The 17,516-nt window shown below is 49.5% G+C and overlaps 8 protein-coding genes across 8 annotated transcripts; 4 read left to right on the top strand and 4 right to left on the bottom strand.

Moving 5' to 3' along the window:
- Nucleotides 1–970, top strand: EURHEDRAFT_379720 (uncharacterized protein; the record flags this gene model as incomplete). The annotated part of the gene is made up of 2 exons (XM_040779202.1): nucleotides 1–109; nucleotides 165–970. The coding sequence occupies 2 exons, from the start codon at nucleotides 1–3 to the stop codon at nucleotides 968–970; spliced, it is 915 nt and encodes a 304-aa protein (XP_040636632.1).
- A 993-nt stretch (nucleotides 971–1,963) lies between these two features.
- Nucleotides 1,964–3,113, top strand: EURHEDRAFT_379719 (uncharacterized protein; the record flags this gene model as incomplete). The annotated part of the gene is made up of 2 exons (XM_040779201.1): nucleotides 1,964–2,096; nucleotides 2,146–3,113. 2 exons carry the CDS (start codon nucleotides 1,964–1,966, stop codon nucleotides 3,111–3,113), a joined length of 1,101 nt encoding a protein of 366 aa, XP_040636631.1.
- A 1,362-nt stretch (nucleotides 3,114–4,475) lies between these two features.
- EURHEDRAFT_542785 (WD40 repeat domain-containing protein) lies at nucleotides 4,476–9,521 on the top strand (the record flags this gene model as incomplete). The annotated part of the gene is made up of 5 exons (XM_040787408.1): nucleotides 4,476–4,854; nucleotides 4,905–5,028; nucleotides 5,077–5,385; nucleotides 5,428–6,164; nucleotides 6,223–9,521. 5 exons carry the CDS (start codon nucleotides 4,476–4,478, stop codon nucleotides 9,174–9,176), a joined length of 4,503 nt encoding a protein of 1,500 aa, XP_040636630.1. The 3' UTR covers nucleotides 9,177–9,521.
- A 98-nt stretch (nucleotides 9,522–9,619) lies between these two features.
- On the top strand, nucleotides 9,620–10,406 carry EURHEDRAFT_461300 (alpha/beta hydrolase; the record flags this gene model as incomplete). Its single annotated transcript, XM_040784709.1, has 2 exons — nucleotides 9,620–10,030; nucleotides 10,089–10,406. The coding sequence occupies 2 exons, from the start codon at nucleotides 9,620–9,622 to the stop codon at nucleotides 10,404–10,406; spliced, it is 729 nt and encodes a 242-aa protein (XP_040636629.1).
- Nucleotides 10,338–13,271, bottom strand: optD (small oligopeptide transporter, OPT family). The gene is made up of 7 exons (XM_040777850.1): nucleotides 13,081–13,271; nucleotides 12,970–13,026; nucleotides 12,845–12,921; nucleotides 12,639–12,797; nucleotides 11,300–12,581; nucleotides 10,858–11,244; nucleotides 10,338–10,805 (listed from the first exon to the last, which is right to left on the bottom strand). Exons 1-7 carry the CDS (start codon nucleotides 13,253–13,255, stop codon nucleotides 10,609–10,611), a joined length of 2,334 nt encoding a protein of 777 aa, XP_040636628.1. The 5' UTR covers nucleotides 13,256–13,271; the 3' UTR covers nucleotides 10,338–10,608.
- A 333-nt stretch (nucleotides 13,272–13,604) lies between these two features.
- EURHEDRAFT_414890 (uncharacterized protein) lies at nucleotides 13,605–14,793 on the bottom strand. The gene is made up of 5 exons (XM_040782550.1): nucleotides 14,439–14,793; nucleotides 14,129–14,376; nucleotides 13,983–14,076; nucleotides 13,853–13,925; nucleotides 13,605–13,795 (listed from the first exon to the last, which is right to left on the bottom strand). The coding sequence occupies exons 1-5, from the start codon at nucleotides 14,605–14,607 to the stop codon at nucleotides 13,684–13,686; spliced, it is 696 nt and encodes a 231-aa protein (XP_040636627.1). The 5' UTR covers nucleotides 14,608–14,793; the 3' UTR covers nucleotides 13,605–13,683.
- A 223-nt stretch (nucleotides 14,794–15,016) lies between these two features.
- EURHEDRAFT_461501 (putative endo-1,3(4)-beta-glucanase) lies at nucleotides 15,017–16,288 on the bottom strand (the record flags this gene model as incomplete). Its single annotated transcript, XM_040784722.1, has 1 exon — nucleotides 15,017–16,288. The coding sequence occupies one exon, from the start codon at nucleotides 16,286–16,288 to the stop codon at nucleotides 15,017–15,019; it is 1,272 nt and encodes a 423-aa protein (XP_040636626.1).
- A 115-nt stretch (nucleotides 16,289–16,403) lies between these two features.
- EURHEDRAFT_414888 (glycoside hydrolase family 16 protein) lies at nucleotides 16,404–17,469 on the bottom strand. The gene is made up of 5 exons (XM_040782549.1): nucleotides 16,960–17,469; nucleotides 16,875–16,906; nucleotides 16,644–16,819; nucleotides 16,541–16,593; nucleotides 16,404–16,492 (listed from the first exon to the last, which is right to left on the bottom strand). Exons 1-5 carry the CDS (start codon nucleotides 17,390–17,392, stop codon nucleotides 16,449–16,451), a joined length of 738 nt encoding a protein of 245 aa, XP_040636625.1. The 5' UTR covers nucleotides 17,393–17,469; the 3' UTR covers nucleotides 16,404–16,448.
- Between the last annotated feature and the right edge of the window lie 47 nt (nucleotides 17,470–17,516).

Raw genomic sequence — 17,516 nt, 5'->3', positions numbered from 1 at the left:
ATGCGCCATTTTTGCTCGATATGCGGCGTCCTGATCCGTTCCTGCGCTGCTGAGGATGATATGGGCCCTCCTGTCGAGGACCTGGAATGGTATCAGTTGATCCGGGTCTGTCAATATCCCGCCGTTCTTTGATCAAGTCAAATTTGCGAGCTAACTCTTCGCAGTCTATAAAGAATGGTCTGAAGGCATTGCCGAAGTCACTGGGGTCGGATATCTCAACACCTTGAATCAGCCCGTTGTGCCCATGATCTTCAACGGGTTATATTGGCAACCTAATGTCTATATAAACAACTCTGTCCCGTACTCTGGTGCTAGCCCGCACTGTTGCACGTACTTAGCCCATGAAGCGTGCTGGAGGGTCCTGCTCGATCGGACTTTGTATGGCAATCTTTTCACGGATTTTGTGGCCGTCGCATTGGCGCAGCTGTTTTGGGGTGCCTCTTTGTACAGGCAGTACTCCTTTATTCGAAGACATGACTACGGCGGATCAAATGAATTCTGGGATGCTGAAGGGGATCCAATCGAAATTATGTCACGGGAAGGATATGGGCATTGTGCTGTTGAACCTTCGGGGTTTGTCAGTGTTGAGGACCTTTTGAGCTGCCTTGGTCCTGAGGTTCCGGTCGAAATTCCTACTACTTATCCCATAAATTCCACGTTGAGGCTCGGGAATGGCCTCGAAAAGTTCACTAAATTCCCTACGGAGGTTATGCACATGCTCTTGACTTGGTTGCATTCAGATGATATCCAGCAACTCCGTCTAGCATCCCGGCCAGTTGCTTCAATATCCCATCCAGACCAACTCCCACAATTCTTTTGGTATGGCCGATTCTTCCCAGATTTCGGAATGTGGTTCGCAATGCCAATTCACACAAAAGGGTTCTATGATTGGCGATCTCTCTATTTTAGAGTTAAACGCGGCCTGAAGACGCATAGCTCTGACCGTCTCGTGAATCGAAAGAGGGTGTAGAGCCTTATTTGCAAAGAAGAAGATTGGTATCAAAAGCTTTATACAGGCAGCGATGGTGAATTAGGATTGGGCTTGCTCCAATAGTGGCTACGAGCTGCGATTATACGATATACCTGTTCGAAATCTTCAGCTGGCCGTGATCAAGATCTACGCCCGGAATCCCTTCGACGCAATCGGTTTATTTCTGGTCGTGAGGTACGATTTGAAATGGTCCAAGCTAGCCCAAGAACCGGAAGAGAGTAGAGGTTTTGGTTTTCTGGAGACATGAAGTATGCTCCGAAATATCTCTACAGCTGGCTGTAGAGTTGTTCCACCTCAACCCCGTAGTTGATAAGAATCCTTCCTCTGCTTTCTTTTATCCAAGGATATATTCATCATTACGCCATGGTGCACCACTGCTATTGCTCGATATGTGGCTTCCAGGTCTGTTTCAGAGACTGGGATAGTCACGCGAGTCGGAATGGTATCGGCTGATAAGAGCTGGTTGGTGCTTTTCTTTTTACCTCCGAGTTTATGCGCTAACTCTAAACAGTGAATATACGTCTATCCTGTCACTCAGCCCATGAAAGCATCTGACAATGCTAGATTTTATTCACAGACACTCATTTTAGGAATAAAGCACGTATCGTGGTGTCGATCCTTCAAGATTGAACTTATCCAGGACCTTCTTTGTTATCTCCCTGAGAGTTTGGTGGAAGGTACCGGCATTACTACTAGTTCCCCAATATTTTCCATGGGACCTAATCAACACCATAACGACGCATTTTCCGAACTACCCACTGAGACAGTTCATATTACCATGAGCTTTTCGCAAGGCCTAGAAGCAACTCTCAGTTGGCTGTTGGCATATAGTCCTGCATCTGGGGTTTGCAATCGAAAAAGAGACATGGGCATGAGACTAGAGACCAAGAGGAGCCGAGTGATCCGATAAGAGATCTTGCCAACCCCGCAACTGATAAGAGTTTTCCTTCCATCATTTCCAAACTAGCAGCCATGGAGCTGGAGCTGGAGCTGGAGCTGGAGCTGGAGCCTCTCTGTCCAATATGCGGCGTTAGAGCCCATTCTATTGCCCCTCGATACTGGACCAACGCGCGTATTCCAGAGTGGCTACAGTCGATCCGGGCAGGTCGGTATCCTCTTTCATTAAAACCCCCGTCCAGGTGTTGATTTTTTAGCAGTATATAAAAGGCCTGATGATTCTGCTGGTCTCACTGGAGTTGGATACCTTAACTCCCAAGATGAGCTCGTCGCACCTGAAGACCGAGAAAAGCACATTGCCCCCGATGACCAGGGCAAAAATTCTCCCGAAGTAGTTTTGTACATCGGGCCCTCGAGCGCGTACGAGACCCCATCCGCCGGATTTGGACCGCAACTTCCTGCATTCTTAGTCCACGACGAGTGCTGGGAGGTTTTCCTCCAGCGGATATCGTATGGACGCAATATTAAGGAGTATCTTACCGATCTGATACAGATATTTTATCGTGTCAGTTATTACAAGGAAGCCTTTGCTTGCCACAGACATGATTTTGGGGACTTTTATAGATTCTGGTCGGGCGATCCCAAAGATTCCGATGAGATGATGGAGACGAGTGGGCTCGGTTACGTTGAAACCACTCCTGCGGAGTATGACAGTATGGAGGATCTCGTGGCCGATCTTAAAATCACGTGTAGATTCATGCCGGACAGTTGGCCTGCCATAAGTGACGCCGGTAGTGATATTTCCACTACTGATAGGCCAATATCTTCCACATACCGTCTACCGGAAAATGGCAATACGGATCCATTCGCCAAGTTGCCCCCGGAGGTGATTTATACGCTCCTGAGTTGGACAGGCTCCGATTGTATATGGCAACTGTCTCTGGCATCCAGAGCAATCGCATCGAGAGCACAGTTGGATTTGTACCCGCCGTCCTTCTGGTACAGTAGGTTTATGCCTGACTTTGAAATGGGGTTTGCACTGCCAGGGCACGTGAAGGGATCTCAAGATTGGTACAGTCTTTACTTGATGATCAAGTGGGTGATTTACAAGCGCTCGCACGATAATCTCAGAAATAGGGAGAGGATTTGGAATTTCTTTCGGGACGAGAAGAGGTTGTATCAAAAGGTTTTCAAGAGTCGCGAGGATGTCTCCACATCTGCCTGAAACAATACGATATACGGATGGCTGAGGACGTCACAGTGGCGGTGACAGCTTGGATAGCTCTTGAGATCGACGGCCGGACCGTGATGGCGGACGTTCTGGGAACGGCTGTCATGCAGTGGTCTTAGTACAAGTACTTGTATCGGAGTACACGGGCAGACATCACAAATTCAGAAGTCACATCACGTTCTCAGTGGCCCGTCCTCGTAATTATGCATGCGCATCACTGCAGGATCGTATTAGTGCGGATTAGTCTGGAATATCATGGTGATGTCCGTGATGGTCGTATCGGAAATCGGACTGCGATTGGACGCTACATATTAATTATGATTTCCCATACAGGGTCCCCTGTTTCGGATGTATTTGAGACTGGCTTGATACTTCCTGTCTATCCTTAGAACCCCGGGTTTGAAGTGGTGTGTCGAGTATAACAGTACATTGTGTCGGAGTGCCGGACTCATCACCAGAGCTTATTGACCGGCTCCAACTCGGCCCAGTGATTCGCTCCGCTAAGCGCCGCGACGGGGCACGGAAGCCCCCGATAAGTGGTGTAATTGGGCGATGCAGGTGACAAACCCGCAGGTCCAGGTGAAGAAATAACCGGCTTCCTACCAATTAGATACTAGGAATGTTATGCAGAAACTCCAACGATCGCCCGAAGCGGCAAGGCCCTGTTCCGAACGAGCTCTTTGATACTCATTGGTGAAGTGCTGTATGGCCTGTTCGCAATAAGATGCCCCCCAAGCCATTGTATTGTCATGATATGGCTGTCATAGTAGCGGTGCGTTATTATTATTGTCGCCAAATTCGCAAAATGGGCAGAGTGGGAATCTATCGCTTCCAATGATAATATTCAGGTAGAATATACTCCGTACTCAAGCGCCTAAGCCATGTGAGAGAGATCGATCATTTATATTGAAAAAGTACCTGGTGGACTGAGTATCGTCATTCCATCTCATCTCGTCTCGGATCTTCCGTAGCTTTTTTTCTTTTTCTCCTCTTCACATACGGAGTACCCCATACATCTCCTTATCGAGCTTCATTCTGCTACCTTCATTTAACCTGATTAATCGCTCTCACTTACTCGTTCTGTTTCCCTGACCAAACTACAACAGATGCCTCGTAACATCGCAGCGTCTCCTTGACAAGGCCTCCAGTGCTGTGCGACGCTGAGAACCTGTCAAGAATTCTTCTCTGTAAGTCGCAGCGTTCTTTTCTTTTTTGTGTGAGTTGGTCCCTGAGGACTGTCGCACAGGGCTACTTGGATGTTACCTTGAGCAAACTCGATGGATATTTCTACTATCTTCGTGAATTGACTTTTGAGATATCTACGGACCACACCTCATGAGCTTGACATTTTGAGCCATGGTCCAGCTAACAAGGAACAGACCTCAGTCCCTAATTACCAGACCAATGGCGCCTCTGCCGCAAGCACCAGAACGTTCCCACGAGGCATGTGCCTCAACCGCCTCCCTCTTCCTCTACGCCCAAGGATCGGCCATCCTCTGCCTCCACCATGATACACTCGCGCTCGATCGACGGTTCGAGAATCACCGGGAAGATATCGCTTTTATATCTGTGGATAATGTCAGTGAGCGTGGGCAAGGACGGCTGGTCGTGAGCTACGATGTCGGACAGACTGCTATCGTATGGGATCTGTTCACGGGGACGGAGATTGCGAGGTTTGCAGCTTTTGAGCCGTTAAAAGTGGCTTCTTGGATGCGGAATGGGAATGTTGCTTTTGGTATATTCTTTTTGTGTCTGAGTTGGTGTGGTGGTTCTGACCATGTGCAGGGAATACGAAAGGCGAGGTTATCCTTTTCGAGCCATCGACTTCGGAACATGTCTCGACTCGTACCATTTCAGAGCCTATTACGACGTTGGCGCCGGGTGCAGATTGTCGGACATATGCAATTGGGTATGTTCTTGAGTCTCTGAAGGAAGGCATACTTTGCTAACAAGTTAGATACCAAAATGGCACCGTTCTGCTCGCGACACTCCACCCTACCTTCAACATCCTGCACACACTCACAATTTCCCGCAATCCGTCGCCCTTGATCAACTTATCGTGGCATGCATCGTCATCGAAACAAAAATCCGACATGTTGGCCACGCAGGCATTGAACGGCGACTTGAAAGTCTGGAGTGTCTCGAAACCCGCCGAAAAGGAACCACCACGAACCATTCGAGTCTTGAAACGATCGGACACCGCAGCCTCAGGACCACAATGGATGGCTTGGTCAAAGAATGGAAAGATATTGCAGTATATGAATGGGTGTGTTGGATTCGTTATTTGGTTTGGACTGTGACTGACAAGGCGCAGAGAAACATGGTCTTGGGACGTCAGGACCAAGCACGTCACTTCTGAGCGTATTCCGGCTATAAATGGCGTCCGTGGTATCGCCAATTATGGGCCAACGGCCACTTTATTTACCCTTGGACCAAACTTTGCAGTGCAGCAGTATGATTTGGAAATCTCCACCATGGTTGCCAATGTGCACCACCCCCCGATGTCTTCAGGAGACGCACAATTACTACCTTCCCGTTCGCTACAAGATTCGCCAGAGATCAAAGAATCCCCGTACCAATTCGACGGCCGACGGACACCCTCTGACAACGAGCAACCGCATGCGGACCTGGCAAGTCCTGCTTCCTCGCGAAGCAACGCAAGCTCCAAGGCCTCTGGAAGATACCGCATGCCGTTGGCCTCACCGCCAAATAGATCCGAGCAGAGCAATACACCCGCTTCTACACTTCCATCAAATAGTGAGATGGATACACCGCAGCCTTCGCATGGGTATGCACCGTCAATGTCGACGCTGTCTACGAAGAGTTCTCGTGCGGGATCTCGATTGAGGAATGAAGTTCAATTCAGCCCTGCCGATAAGCAGATCGATCTGTTTCCTTTTATTCGGGCTCGCTTGAATGACATTCCCTATGGACATCATCAGCCCCTAGGGGAGACCAATCTTACACCGGATGGTCTTCGTCAGCGGATGCTGAGCATGGTTTTTGGATGGGAGGGGGACGTCCCGGAGCTGGTACAGGATGAACGTACGTTCTATTTCTATTCCCTTGTTGGTAAAGGAGACTTTCACTAACAGAAACATAGTCAGCCGCCATCCCCCAGGGACCCAGAACTCCATCCTCTTGGCACAATGGCTGGGTGCATTGGACACGGATGAAATGGTATCCATGATGCACTCAGGCCCTGTCTCCATTTCCGACTGGATGATCATGGCCTTCAGCCAGATGAGCGGCCAAGCCCAAGCAAACAAAGTTGGACAGGCCTTTGTGCAGAAACTACTAGAAACAGGAGATATTCATACTGCTGCAGCGATCCTTCTCGGTCTTGGAGATAAAAATGATGCCATCGAAGTTTACGTCTCTCAGAACTACTTCCTGGAAGCTATCCTCATGACATGCCTCCTGATGCCAACAGACTGGCAACGGCAATCGTACCTTGTCCGTCGATGGGGTGAACATGTCGTCCCCCATTCGCAGCAGCAGCTTGCGATTCGATGTTTTATGTGCACTGGCGCGGAGCCTTCAGAGCCCTGGACCTCGCCAGTAGCCCAGAATGCTGCTTCCTTTGCAGAGGGGCAACGGTCACCAATGTCATCTCCCGGGCCTGCGCAACCTATCTCTCCACCGTCTCAGCGAAAGCAATCAGCCGCTCAGAAGGCTATAGCCAAGACTCCTGCGCTAAAGCTAATCACATCGTTCGAGAATCCCAATATCCGACTCCCGGGCTTAAAGTCTGATAACCAGACGCCTACCAACGTACCATGGATCACACCAATTGCAGAGTCTGCTGTTGGCGAGTCGGCTCTCTCCCCGGGTGGATTGGTCTCGTGGAAAACGAACAACATGCAAAGCCTAAATCAGGCGGTTGGTTCACGATCGAACACTCCGGGTTTCAGAGGACGCCTTCCGTCCATTGGAGAAACACCAGTGGATGTCGAGCCGCCTACCTTCCCTCCTACGCCATTCCGTAGGGGAGAATACCCTACGACATCTGATAGTGAAGACCAACAGCAAGACCAGGGCAAAGAGCAGGAAGAGGAGTCGTCACTGCTGTTACCATCCGCCAGATATGACCCTAATCAAGAGACCAAATCAACCCCGCAAACCGCCGTCCCAGCCAGTTCGGAAAAGTTCACCAATATCAGGGGCCTCCCGTCCCCAGCGCCAGGCGTGTTCGAGGCACTTCATTCGGAGAGTCGAAATGGGTCGAGAGATCGGAAGCCAGATGGACTGCAGATAAGCCTGTTCCAAGACCAGCTTGAAAGAATGAGCAATAGCAGGAGCCCGTTGTCGTCGTCGAACAGCCTCCAAACTGCAAAGACCCCGAGTACGGGTGGATACAGCATTGATCAGTTTATCCACAGCTTGGACGAGGCCAATCAATTCTCGAATTTGCAGCAGCATGTGAACGGTCAAACTACTACTCCAGGATGGAATGAGGATCCGTATAGCCAATTGCCATTGTCTCCGCCGCCCATGTCACCAGAGGAGGCAACGCAAGAAGAAAGATACAGGGCCAAGCACAGTAGACCCCAGTCGCGCAATGAGAGCAAAGTGGGAAAGCCTAACTCAAGGAACTCCTCGCGACGCCGCCACAATCGCTCTGCGAGCCGCAACGCAGCTGGCCGTACGAGTGATCGGAATGATCGTGGTCGTAGCTCCGAGAGAGATGGTTCTGGTGCAATGTCTCCGTCTTCTTCGTTGCCGATGTCCCCAATTGACGATTCTTTGAGGATTGTCACGAGTGATCGGGAGCGGCGCACGCACCAGCGTAGTAATAGCCGTCGTGGGGAGCAAATCCCTGGTCGACGGAGGGATCAATCTGCTGGGCCAGTGAGACCGGGTAGTCGTCAGACTCGCGAGCATGAATCCGCCACGGACCAGGAGTCGTTAACATCCAATACCAATGGTATGAGCCAAGAAGAGCAGAGCCTTGGGAATACGGACACATCCGAACATGAAACTCGCGAGCTTCCTTTTGTGGTTGGTATATCAGAACAGCGAAGGAAGGAGCTTGCTGCTGCGGAGCTCGAGGCACGGCGCCTTTCGTTGGCAAGGAACCCATCTGCTCCCAATATCCCTTTCCCTGGGGATACTCGATCGAATACTCGAAGCCCTCCTGTTGGTTTTCCGTTTTCGATTAGTCCTTTTGGCCAGCGTCCGCAGGCGAGACAGAGGGCTCCCTCAAACATGGAGTCTCAGAGTAAGCGAAGCAGCTCTGATTCCGGTTCTTCACAACCAGGGCTACCAACAAGCCCATCATCATCACTGCGGCAAGCCAAGTACAACAACGGCACCAGCAACGGTAACGAGGATAAGGTCGCAGATTCCCCTATCCTGCTGAGTGCCGCCACTTACCAACCCGAGGCAGAGAGAATCGGCCGCTCCATGTCCGTTCCTATGCCAGAGACCCGCCACAGCCCACCAGTCAATGCCAACATGCCTCCAAACATCCCAATGCACCCCAGATACAACCCTAACCTCCCGCGCAGTCGCTCGACAAGCCGGTCCCGTCATATGGGTCATCGACGTGAGAACTCTCGAGAACATGGAAGCCCTGGTAGCTACTTTGGTGGTTCTCCTGTGGCCGTCAGTATTGAGGAAACCCTAGCAAACGCAGACCATCAACCACCTATCCTTCCAGAACTCCAACATCTCAACACACCCCCACCACCGCCACCCCTTCCTTTCTCTAACTCAGCCTCTGCCTCCCCGCGCGAGTCTTCCGGAACAATCGATATCGCCTTCGACAACGAAAATCTAGGACGCCTGCTTCCTCGCGCAATGACCGCCGGCCCCGCATTTACAAATACCATGGACGTCCGTACTAGCGTCAATGGCAGTGCAAGCGCAAGTCCCGACCGTCGACGAATGTCATTTGATCACCGTCGTGGAAAAAGTGCCAACGAGAGCTTCACCAGCAAGATCCGGAATTTTACTCGCATGCGCAGTAACAGTCGCGGGCTAGAGGGGTGGGGAAGTCCAGCAGTCGAGACTGAGTTGCCGTATGAGAGTGTGCAGATGGCGGACAGGATTTGATTTGATATGATATCCCCTCATTCTTTGATTTCTATTTGAGATGTTTCGGGCTACGTTCGTTTAACTGTTTAATTTGTTATGATTGATGATAAATTGGTTGGCTTACTTTGTTTTGTTTTGGTTCGTTTATGAGATGATACCTTACCTTGATACCTCGAATTTGCATTATATTGTCATTTTTATACCCTTTCTTTCCTAACCCCAGCGTTCTAGATTTTTCATTGACAATACACACTCTTTTTATCATGATGTGGTTGATATAAAGTTGTTCAATAGCCGAATAACCTGCCGACTGAACGGGATCTACACCAAACACCGGGTTAAAAACCCTAACTCCCTTAACTCCGTCACCTGGAAGCAAATCCCGTGCAAGTACATTACCACTTTACCCCGATCTAGATAGCCTCTATTACATCCCTCGTTTCAATACAATCCATATCACAATGTCTTCCAAGCCAATCATAGTCCTGGTCCCAGGTGCCTGGGCCACTCCGGCGTTCTATACTCTACTCTCATCCAATCTCTCAGAAAAGGGTCTCACCACGGAAATCGTCTCACATCCCTCAGCTGGTGCAGAGCCCCCCATTAAGACTCTCGATGATGACGTCTCAAATCTCCGAAGCACACTTAAACGTCTAGTCAACTCCGGCGAGGATGCCATCGTGGTCGCGCACTCATACGGCGGGCTTGTTGCCTCCGGATCCGTTCAAGGCCTTGAGAAACCAGTCCGTCAGAATCAAGGAAAGCAAGGTGGTATTGTGATGATTGTGTACATGACCGCATTCGTGGTCAATGAAGGACTGAATCTGATTGATGTTTGCGGGGGACAACTTCTCCCATGGATTAAATGCGATGTACGTCTTTCTCTCTTCATCTCCCCTTATATATGACTTTTTTACTGAAACCGAACAGGAAAACTACACCACCCTATCTTTCGACACCCCATTCCACGACCTCCCCCAGGCCCAACAATCCCACTGGACCTCTGCGCTAACGCACACTTCTCTTCCCGTTTTCTCTGGAACCGCAACATATGAGCCATGGCATGTTATACCAACCGCGTATATTATGGGTGAAGAGGATGAGATGCTGCCGCTGGCGGTGCAGGAGCATATGGTTGGGGTACTGCGGACGTCTCGTGTATATCGGTTGAAATCGTCGCACTTTCCGTTTTTGAGTATGTCGGGGAATGTTGCTGGGATTGTTCAGGAGTTGGTTGGGGAGATATGATGGATGCACATTTATTCCATTGCTATGTTAAGTTCGTTCTGGCAGGGTTTAGAAGGTCACATGGAGCTTTCAAATACGACATGTTCAAGTTTATATTTATCAATAATAGCTAATGTGTTCGAAGACCTGCAATTCTCTTTCTGTATAAAAAGCCATAAATTATATGGTAAAGTGGACTACGGGGTAAATTGGGCCAATCCACTCAATGAAACTCGCCAGGACCCTTCCCAAAATGTCCTCCTGTGGGGACCTTCAGCCAAGGGACAGAGTTGGCGTCGTCTGTGTTCGAGCCCACAGTGTTGCCCCACCAGTTGAATTCGACCTTGTTATAACTCAAGGCAAAAAAGATGATAATTGTTGCGAGGGCTGTGCCGGTATCCATGGCTGCTTGCAAGAGGTCTGCTACTTGTTAGCTTGATCCATACCAGAAAGGTTAGGGCAGGATACTGACAATTATACCTCGTCCACCACTGAAACGCCTTCTTCCGAATCAGATAATTGAACAAGAACCCAAAAATAAACCACAGCGAGTACTGTGTCGTATTCGCCGGCGGGATATTCCCCGCCGCATTAAAGAAAATCGGCACATTAACCCACTTGATCCAGCTATTCGGATGGCGTCGGTACACCAGCCAGACCAGGACAGTTACTACGGGGCCAATGATGAAAAAATACATCAGGGCATTGTAAACCTGGCCGGCTTGAAACATCCGCTGGGGGCCGATGGTGCCCCAAATCATGGAGGCGTTGTAGACGACTTTGGCGCCGTTGCAGGTGAAGCGTTGGGTGTTGGATGGGGAGCAAAGGTCGGAGATATGACCCATCATCCAGCGGAGGACTGTTTGGTTAGTATGTCTTGAAGATATGTATTGCGGGGATGGATGGACACTCACCACCAGTCTGTGTCATCGTCGCAAGGACACTTGAATAAACCTGTCCAATAAACAACACTCTCGGGGGAATCTTCATATACTGCCCCAATTTCAAATCCTGCGCAAAGTCCATCCCATGCTTCACCGAGTTATAGCCATAGAACTTCACCATCATATTTGCGATCGGTTTCCCGGGCCATGCGTAACCCGCAATCAACTCAGTGATGATGTTCAAAAAGATACGTTGGTTCGTCGTTCCCTCCAGAATCCCCTCGGGAATAATAAGAACCACACCCATCCCACAGCACACGACAATAAACCCCCAAACAGGTAAACCGGAGTCCCAGTACCGCACGGTAAAGATACCAAGTCCCACGATAACTACGGTCAGCGCGCCATACCACCAATCCGGGACCTCGGGGTACGAGTGCATCAGGCGCCGATGGATATCTTCGCCTCCGGCCCGGGAATTCTTGAATTTGGCCCAGATTTCCCGACCGTTGTAGAGAAACGTGTGCACAACCATGGCGGTGACAGCAGCAAAGGAAAGCCCATAGGTCAGGGTGTAAGACATGGAGATGTACATTGGCGAGTAGGCTTCGTATTTGCTCTGGATGAAGTTGAGGTTCTCGTCTACAACGCGGGTTATGTTATACGTTGATCCTGTGTTGTCAAAGGTACTTGATGAGAGCAGCGGGAGGTATCCGCTGTTCCAGACGTTCGTGTAGTATAAAATTGGCGAGAGGAGGAGGTAGAATAAGGCTACCACTGCATACGCGTTGCAGGTGATGTAGAACGGTGTCGTCAGGGGTGACCCCGGTGATCCGGCATAGGTAATCTGCGTCCAGTCGAAACTAATCGGTAGCAATCCCAGTCCTGAGTTCATCCCAAAGATCGTGTTCACTTTCTGGTTGTGAGGCCAGATCCAGGTGATGAACGCAAACGTGCTCAGACTCGTCCAAATATAGTCCGGGAACCAGAAAATGACAAACGCGAAGAGCGTGAAGTAGCTGAAGAAGCGATATCTCGTTATGGTCCAGCCATTCGCAGGCGAGTTATCTTGTTTCTGCTCGTGCAGAGCTCGAAACAGGACCGTGGACGACAGAGACGAAGGCCAGATCAAGGCTGCAGGATATACCAGCCATCGACGTGCTAGTCCGGCGAAGCCAAAACCTAGCATCTGGGTAGTCAGGAGGTAGAGGAAGGAGAATCCTGCTCCGTAGTCTCGATCCCAGTAGACCGGGCTGGTGATGGCGACCAATGAACCCATGGCATAGGCCGTGCTGGCGCTAATGTTGACACACTTTACTAATCAGAAGACTGAGGAGTAATGATATTGTAGGGGGGGAGGGCAACTTACAATCACAATCAGTGCATGCTCCTTAACGGTAAACTTCCCTGGGTTGATATCGAAGGAGAATTTCCCCAGCGGCACCCTCCATCGAGGAAGCTTCTCCCATGCTCGGCCGATAGGGAATACCAGTAATTGAGCCACGACGTATCCAATACTAAGAGAAGGCTATTTTTGTTAGTATGCGCTCGCATATGGTAGGAAAGGGTACATACATATCGCAGACCGAAGAACTGGTTGACGGCAGCAAACAGCATCACAAAAATGGTCGTAAGAGTCCATGATCGGAAGGCTGCATCGTTAGGACTATCCAATATAGATCCGTGATAGATTTACTTACTGCTACAAGCCATGTTAGGATCATCAGTGTTGGAGACACATGCTGCCACCTCGGGAACTATATATGTCAATCAGCGATGATCGCACACCACAAGGCTTGAGACAAGCATACAAGGCGACTGGTCGCCATCAACATTCCACTTGAACGCTTCATTTGGAGTCAATTCCGTCTGATTAGGCACAGGCGCTGGCTTGACCGGATTTTCTCCTTCCCATGCTTCAACATCCACCGGTCGAGTCTGAGTCTCAATGGGATCTTTCCTGCTATCTTTTGCAGAAGTCGCCATTGTGAGGTGACACGAGAGACAGGATTAAGGAGACAAAGAAAAATATCCGGCGTTGGGAGGAATGTATTTATGGTTATCAGCATCCCTGTTCAGCTGATGGCGTGCATGTTGCGATAGACCCACGATAAATGGCGACAACCAGTGGGAAAAGACATTAAACTGATAGGCTGATTATTTTGCTACCAATGCGACCGAGTTCATATATTTCTTTGTATGCCAAAAGCTTATGGTGCTTATCTTGAGCGTTGGACGTGTTTATTCTCGATATCAATACTAGGGATGATAATGTAGGGGTACATACGCTGGGAATAACCTCCGCTACGATATCTTATCACTCTAGATCACTTTAGGGCATCTTCTCCATGTATACAGGTTGTATAAAAGACATCATTGTCTATACAATTAGATCTATACTGGGGTATCTTATTCTATACCGGTTTCGGTTCTGTCTCCGAACCGTCGTTCTCAAGACTCCGGCCATAGTTCGACTTCGGACCGGATTCATCATCATGCTTATGGGATAACCAAAGAATGATAGTACTGTTATAATTATTAGCCACATCAACACTAAAGGACAGAATAGCGGGGTAGACATACCCAGCAATAGTCCCGACAACACCAGGCCATGCAAGAACGACGGAAGCAACAGCTTTCGGGTTAGTGTAATATCCTAGTCGTGTTAGCCTTATTTTCATAAGACCTAAAATGGCGAATAGTGTATACATACTCAAAGCAGGTTTCTTCATAGACTCCTCCCAGTACTGCCTTGCAGAAGCAGCATCTGTCCCCGTGATTTCTGCACTATGCGTGGCCGTGATAATCTACCCACATCAGCATCAACACATCACCCAAATCATCAGTAAAGCACCATACCGTCATCGCAAGAGCCGAAGCCAACATCATAATCGACTCCGCCACTGCACAAAGCTTCCACGCCCACCGGATCCCCCGGTCTTCATGTCTCTCGGGCCAGAAGAGATCAAAGAAGAACGCGCCCCCGAATACCCATGCGACAGAAACTCCCGCCCAGATGTTATACGATGCGGCACCGATGAAATCGTTGTTGTGCACTTTGACCCCTGGATGTTGGCCTTGGATTTGGCTTTGTTGGTCGAGGTAGTCTACAGAGAGCGGATTGATTAGTATTGTTTGGGCTGCGAGGGGTAATGGAGAGAAGATTCACCGGATAATGCCGCTGTGCCGACGGCCTCTGAGCATACGCAGAAGATCATGGCGATCTGGTAGACGATCATCTTTGTGCGGCGCAGGTGGTAGACGCGGTTGAACATGTTGGAGCTTCCGAACTTGCTCCAACGGATCTCATGGAGATCCAGACCCCAGATGACTGTCATTTTAGTAACAAAGTGACGAAATTAAACGAAAATGGACTGTTGAGTGTATATGGTCGGTATTCAATCCCGTATGTCATGGGTAAGATTTTAGAGAATGGGTAAGTTCAAATTTAATGAAAACAACCCAGGGAACAAAAGATGGTTCAAATAAGGTACAGAGCTTGGCTTCTTCTTGGTTTATGTATCAAATCCTAGCTTAATAAAGACATAGAGTTGCCATGAATAAACCTGATTCTGAGGTGGACATCATCAATGACATCATTCTTCATACGCGGACGATGTACCTGAGCACACCATATGACTGTAATTTCTACGGGATATCATATCTCGGTACTTGATACGGATAAATAGACTGCCCACATATTAATGTACATCCAGCTTAAATATACATACATATGCCAATAATGGATCAACTCCATCGCTCCCAACCCTTATTCTTGCCATTCCCCGAATCGTCACTCGACAAATTCCGCTCAGCGTCTAGCATCCGCTCAAAATCAGCGCGTGCCTGTTCTTTTTCCCGCTGTCTTTCCATATCCTGGCCGCTGCTGCTATTGCTCTGGCTCTGGCTCTGTGTATTCCACCCGTCAGACTGCCCGCGATAGTATTCTTGGCCTTGGGGGGTGGATAGCCCCTTGGAATTCTGTTGGCGAATTCGTTCCCATGCGCCGCGCTGAAAGATGGGTTGAGAAGGCTGGGAGGTTGTAGTATTGGTGTGGGGGTTTTGGTATTCGGGTGCCGTAGGACTAGCGTCGTCAAAGAAGTCGGATACAGAGTCTTGTTCCTTCCTTCCACTATACCAGTTACTGCTGGTCGATTCCATCGGGGTCGGACGATCGTAGGAACGGGAAGGAGTCGTGGGCTCCGCGCTGTTACCGTACATCGCGCTATAATCCTGCTGCTCGTAACTTTCTGTAGGCCCACCACTCGCTTGGTCCGGCACCATCTCACTCGGTTGCTGCGATTTTTGTGGCTGCGACGTCATCCGTTGCTGGTTCTGCCGATACCTATCCTGTGCAGCGTCTACTTTCCGCTTCCGCACCTCCTCCGGTTTCTGTTGCTTCACCTCCTTCACGAAATTCACCAGCCTCGGATCCGACATTGTCGCAACGGTATCATTATACACTGCATAAATACTCGACATTGTCGCCCCCGTTAGCGTCCAAAAGAACAACTTGAACACTGAAGCTGCCGCCACCGACCGAAACGCCGTAGGATCCGTCTTCGCAAACCTCGTAACTCCCTGCATTAATTGTTTTGCACTGGGCAATTTCCCCTCCTCTGCACCAGGCACCATCGCCTTGTAATGGTCCGTCTTCCGCGCCTGGTAATACATCCTTGCCATAGCAAGTCCACTAGCAAGCGGTGCTCCAATCCGTCCGTGGTATAAACTGCGACTGCTGTGCGTGACGAAGGCGTCCATTTCGTCCTGTGTAGGCGGGCGTTGAACTAGCACACGGGCATTCTCCACGCGCTCTGTGAGTGTATTTACCAGAGTGCGTTGCCAGTTCCAATTCCCAGCGAAACCGAAGTAGAGGGTAAAGAGGTCGGGCGTAACGATTGCTTCGGGCTTGATTTGATAATGGGTTATGGAGGAGTTGGCGTTATTTTGGATGGCGTTCTGGCCATCCTGCTGAGAGGACGTATTGTACGCCTGTGGAGAGGCGTCGTCTAGGACCATGTTGCGTCGTTTAAAGAGCAAAGAGTGAACTGGGATGCCGCATTCGTGGTGAGAGACAAGCTTGTGACGTTGTGCTTAGTCATCCGATTTCTACCAGGAGTTTCCTTACTCGTACTTTTTAGTACAAAATCACTTTGATTCCAATATTCGAAGCTATTTACTAGATCTGCTCGAAAGACAGGTTACGAATGCGATAATACGTGTCTATACACTGTCAGTCTGGCTAATCTCAATAGCAGTATCACGACTCACCTGTCGTCGGCCCAGGAGACCCTGAAGAACCCTCCATTTGCAGGTTGATAATCCTGTCTTATCAGCTTGGCATACTTCTCTTCCCTACAGCATGAATACTCACAAATGCAATGGCTCTCCGACGTAATCTGCGCCGTATTGAGTCGTGACTAGCTCGTCGTCCAGATAGAAATTGACCGAGATATTGGAGCCATCTTCGTCGCGAACTTCGATCTTCACGGCGTGGAAATCATATGGGGAGGGATAGTCGATATCCAGAGATTGCACTTCAGATGACGTCTGGTAAGGGAGTTAGCATGAATGTTCAAGTAGATACAGGGCAATGGAGTCTCACATTGAATGTGTTGAAACTGATATCACCGGATCCTATGAACTGTCAGCATTCCCATCATTATCCGTAATTGGGGAACAGTTACAACCTTTCCATTCCGCAAGATCAATCTCTGGTGGCCATGAATTCGCTCCGTTCAACCAAAATGCCGGCCAAGTACCCTGGGCAGTAGGCGCCTGGAATTCAGCCTGGATATCGAACCCGGACCCAGCCTCAACGGTAAATGTCTTGGTCGAATGCACCGCACCGGAGAGATAATTAATTTCCTGGCCACCGCTAGTCGGATCTTGGCCATTGACCGGTCTGGCAAGCAGGGTCAGAATACCGGGTGTGTCGATCAAGATGTACTCGTGATCGGAGGAATTGCCAATCATCCGGGCGGATCCATTGTGATCCGAACCCCATGGATAAAGGTAAGAGAAGTATTCTTCAAGAGAGGTGTAGGAGTCGAAACAGGTGGAGGGAATCAGAGTGGCTCCCTGGGCCAGAACAGCGAGGCTCAGCAGGAAGAAAGGACGCATATTGGAGTACGTCTGATTATTTCAAGGTCGAACAAAGATTCATGCATTTGTTGCAACTTGGGGCTTTTATATATATACTCCTGATAGTATCGGACTTTCTCTTTATTGCTCTCCTGCTGATCTA

Source organism: Aspergillus ruber (assembly GCF_000600275.1).
Source record: "Aspergillus ruber CBS 135680 unplaced genomic scaffold scaffold00024, whole genome shotgun sequence".
NCBI lineage: Eukaryota > Fungi > Ascomycota > Eurotiomycetes > Eurotiales > Aspergillaceae > Aspergillus > Aspergillus ruber.
Note: the sequence above shows the minus strand (reverse complement) of the source record. Positions and strands in the feature narration are given on the sequence as shown.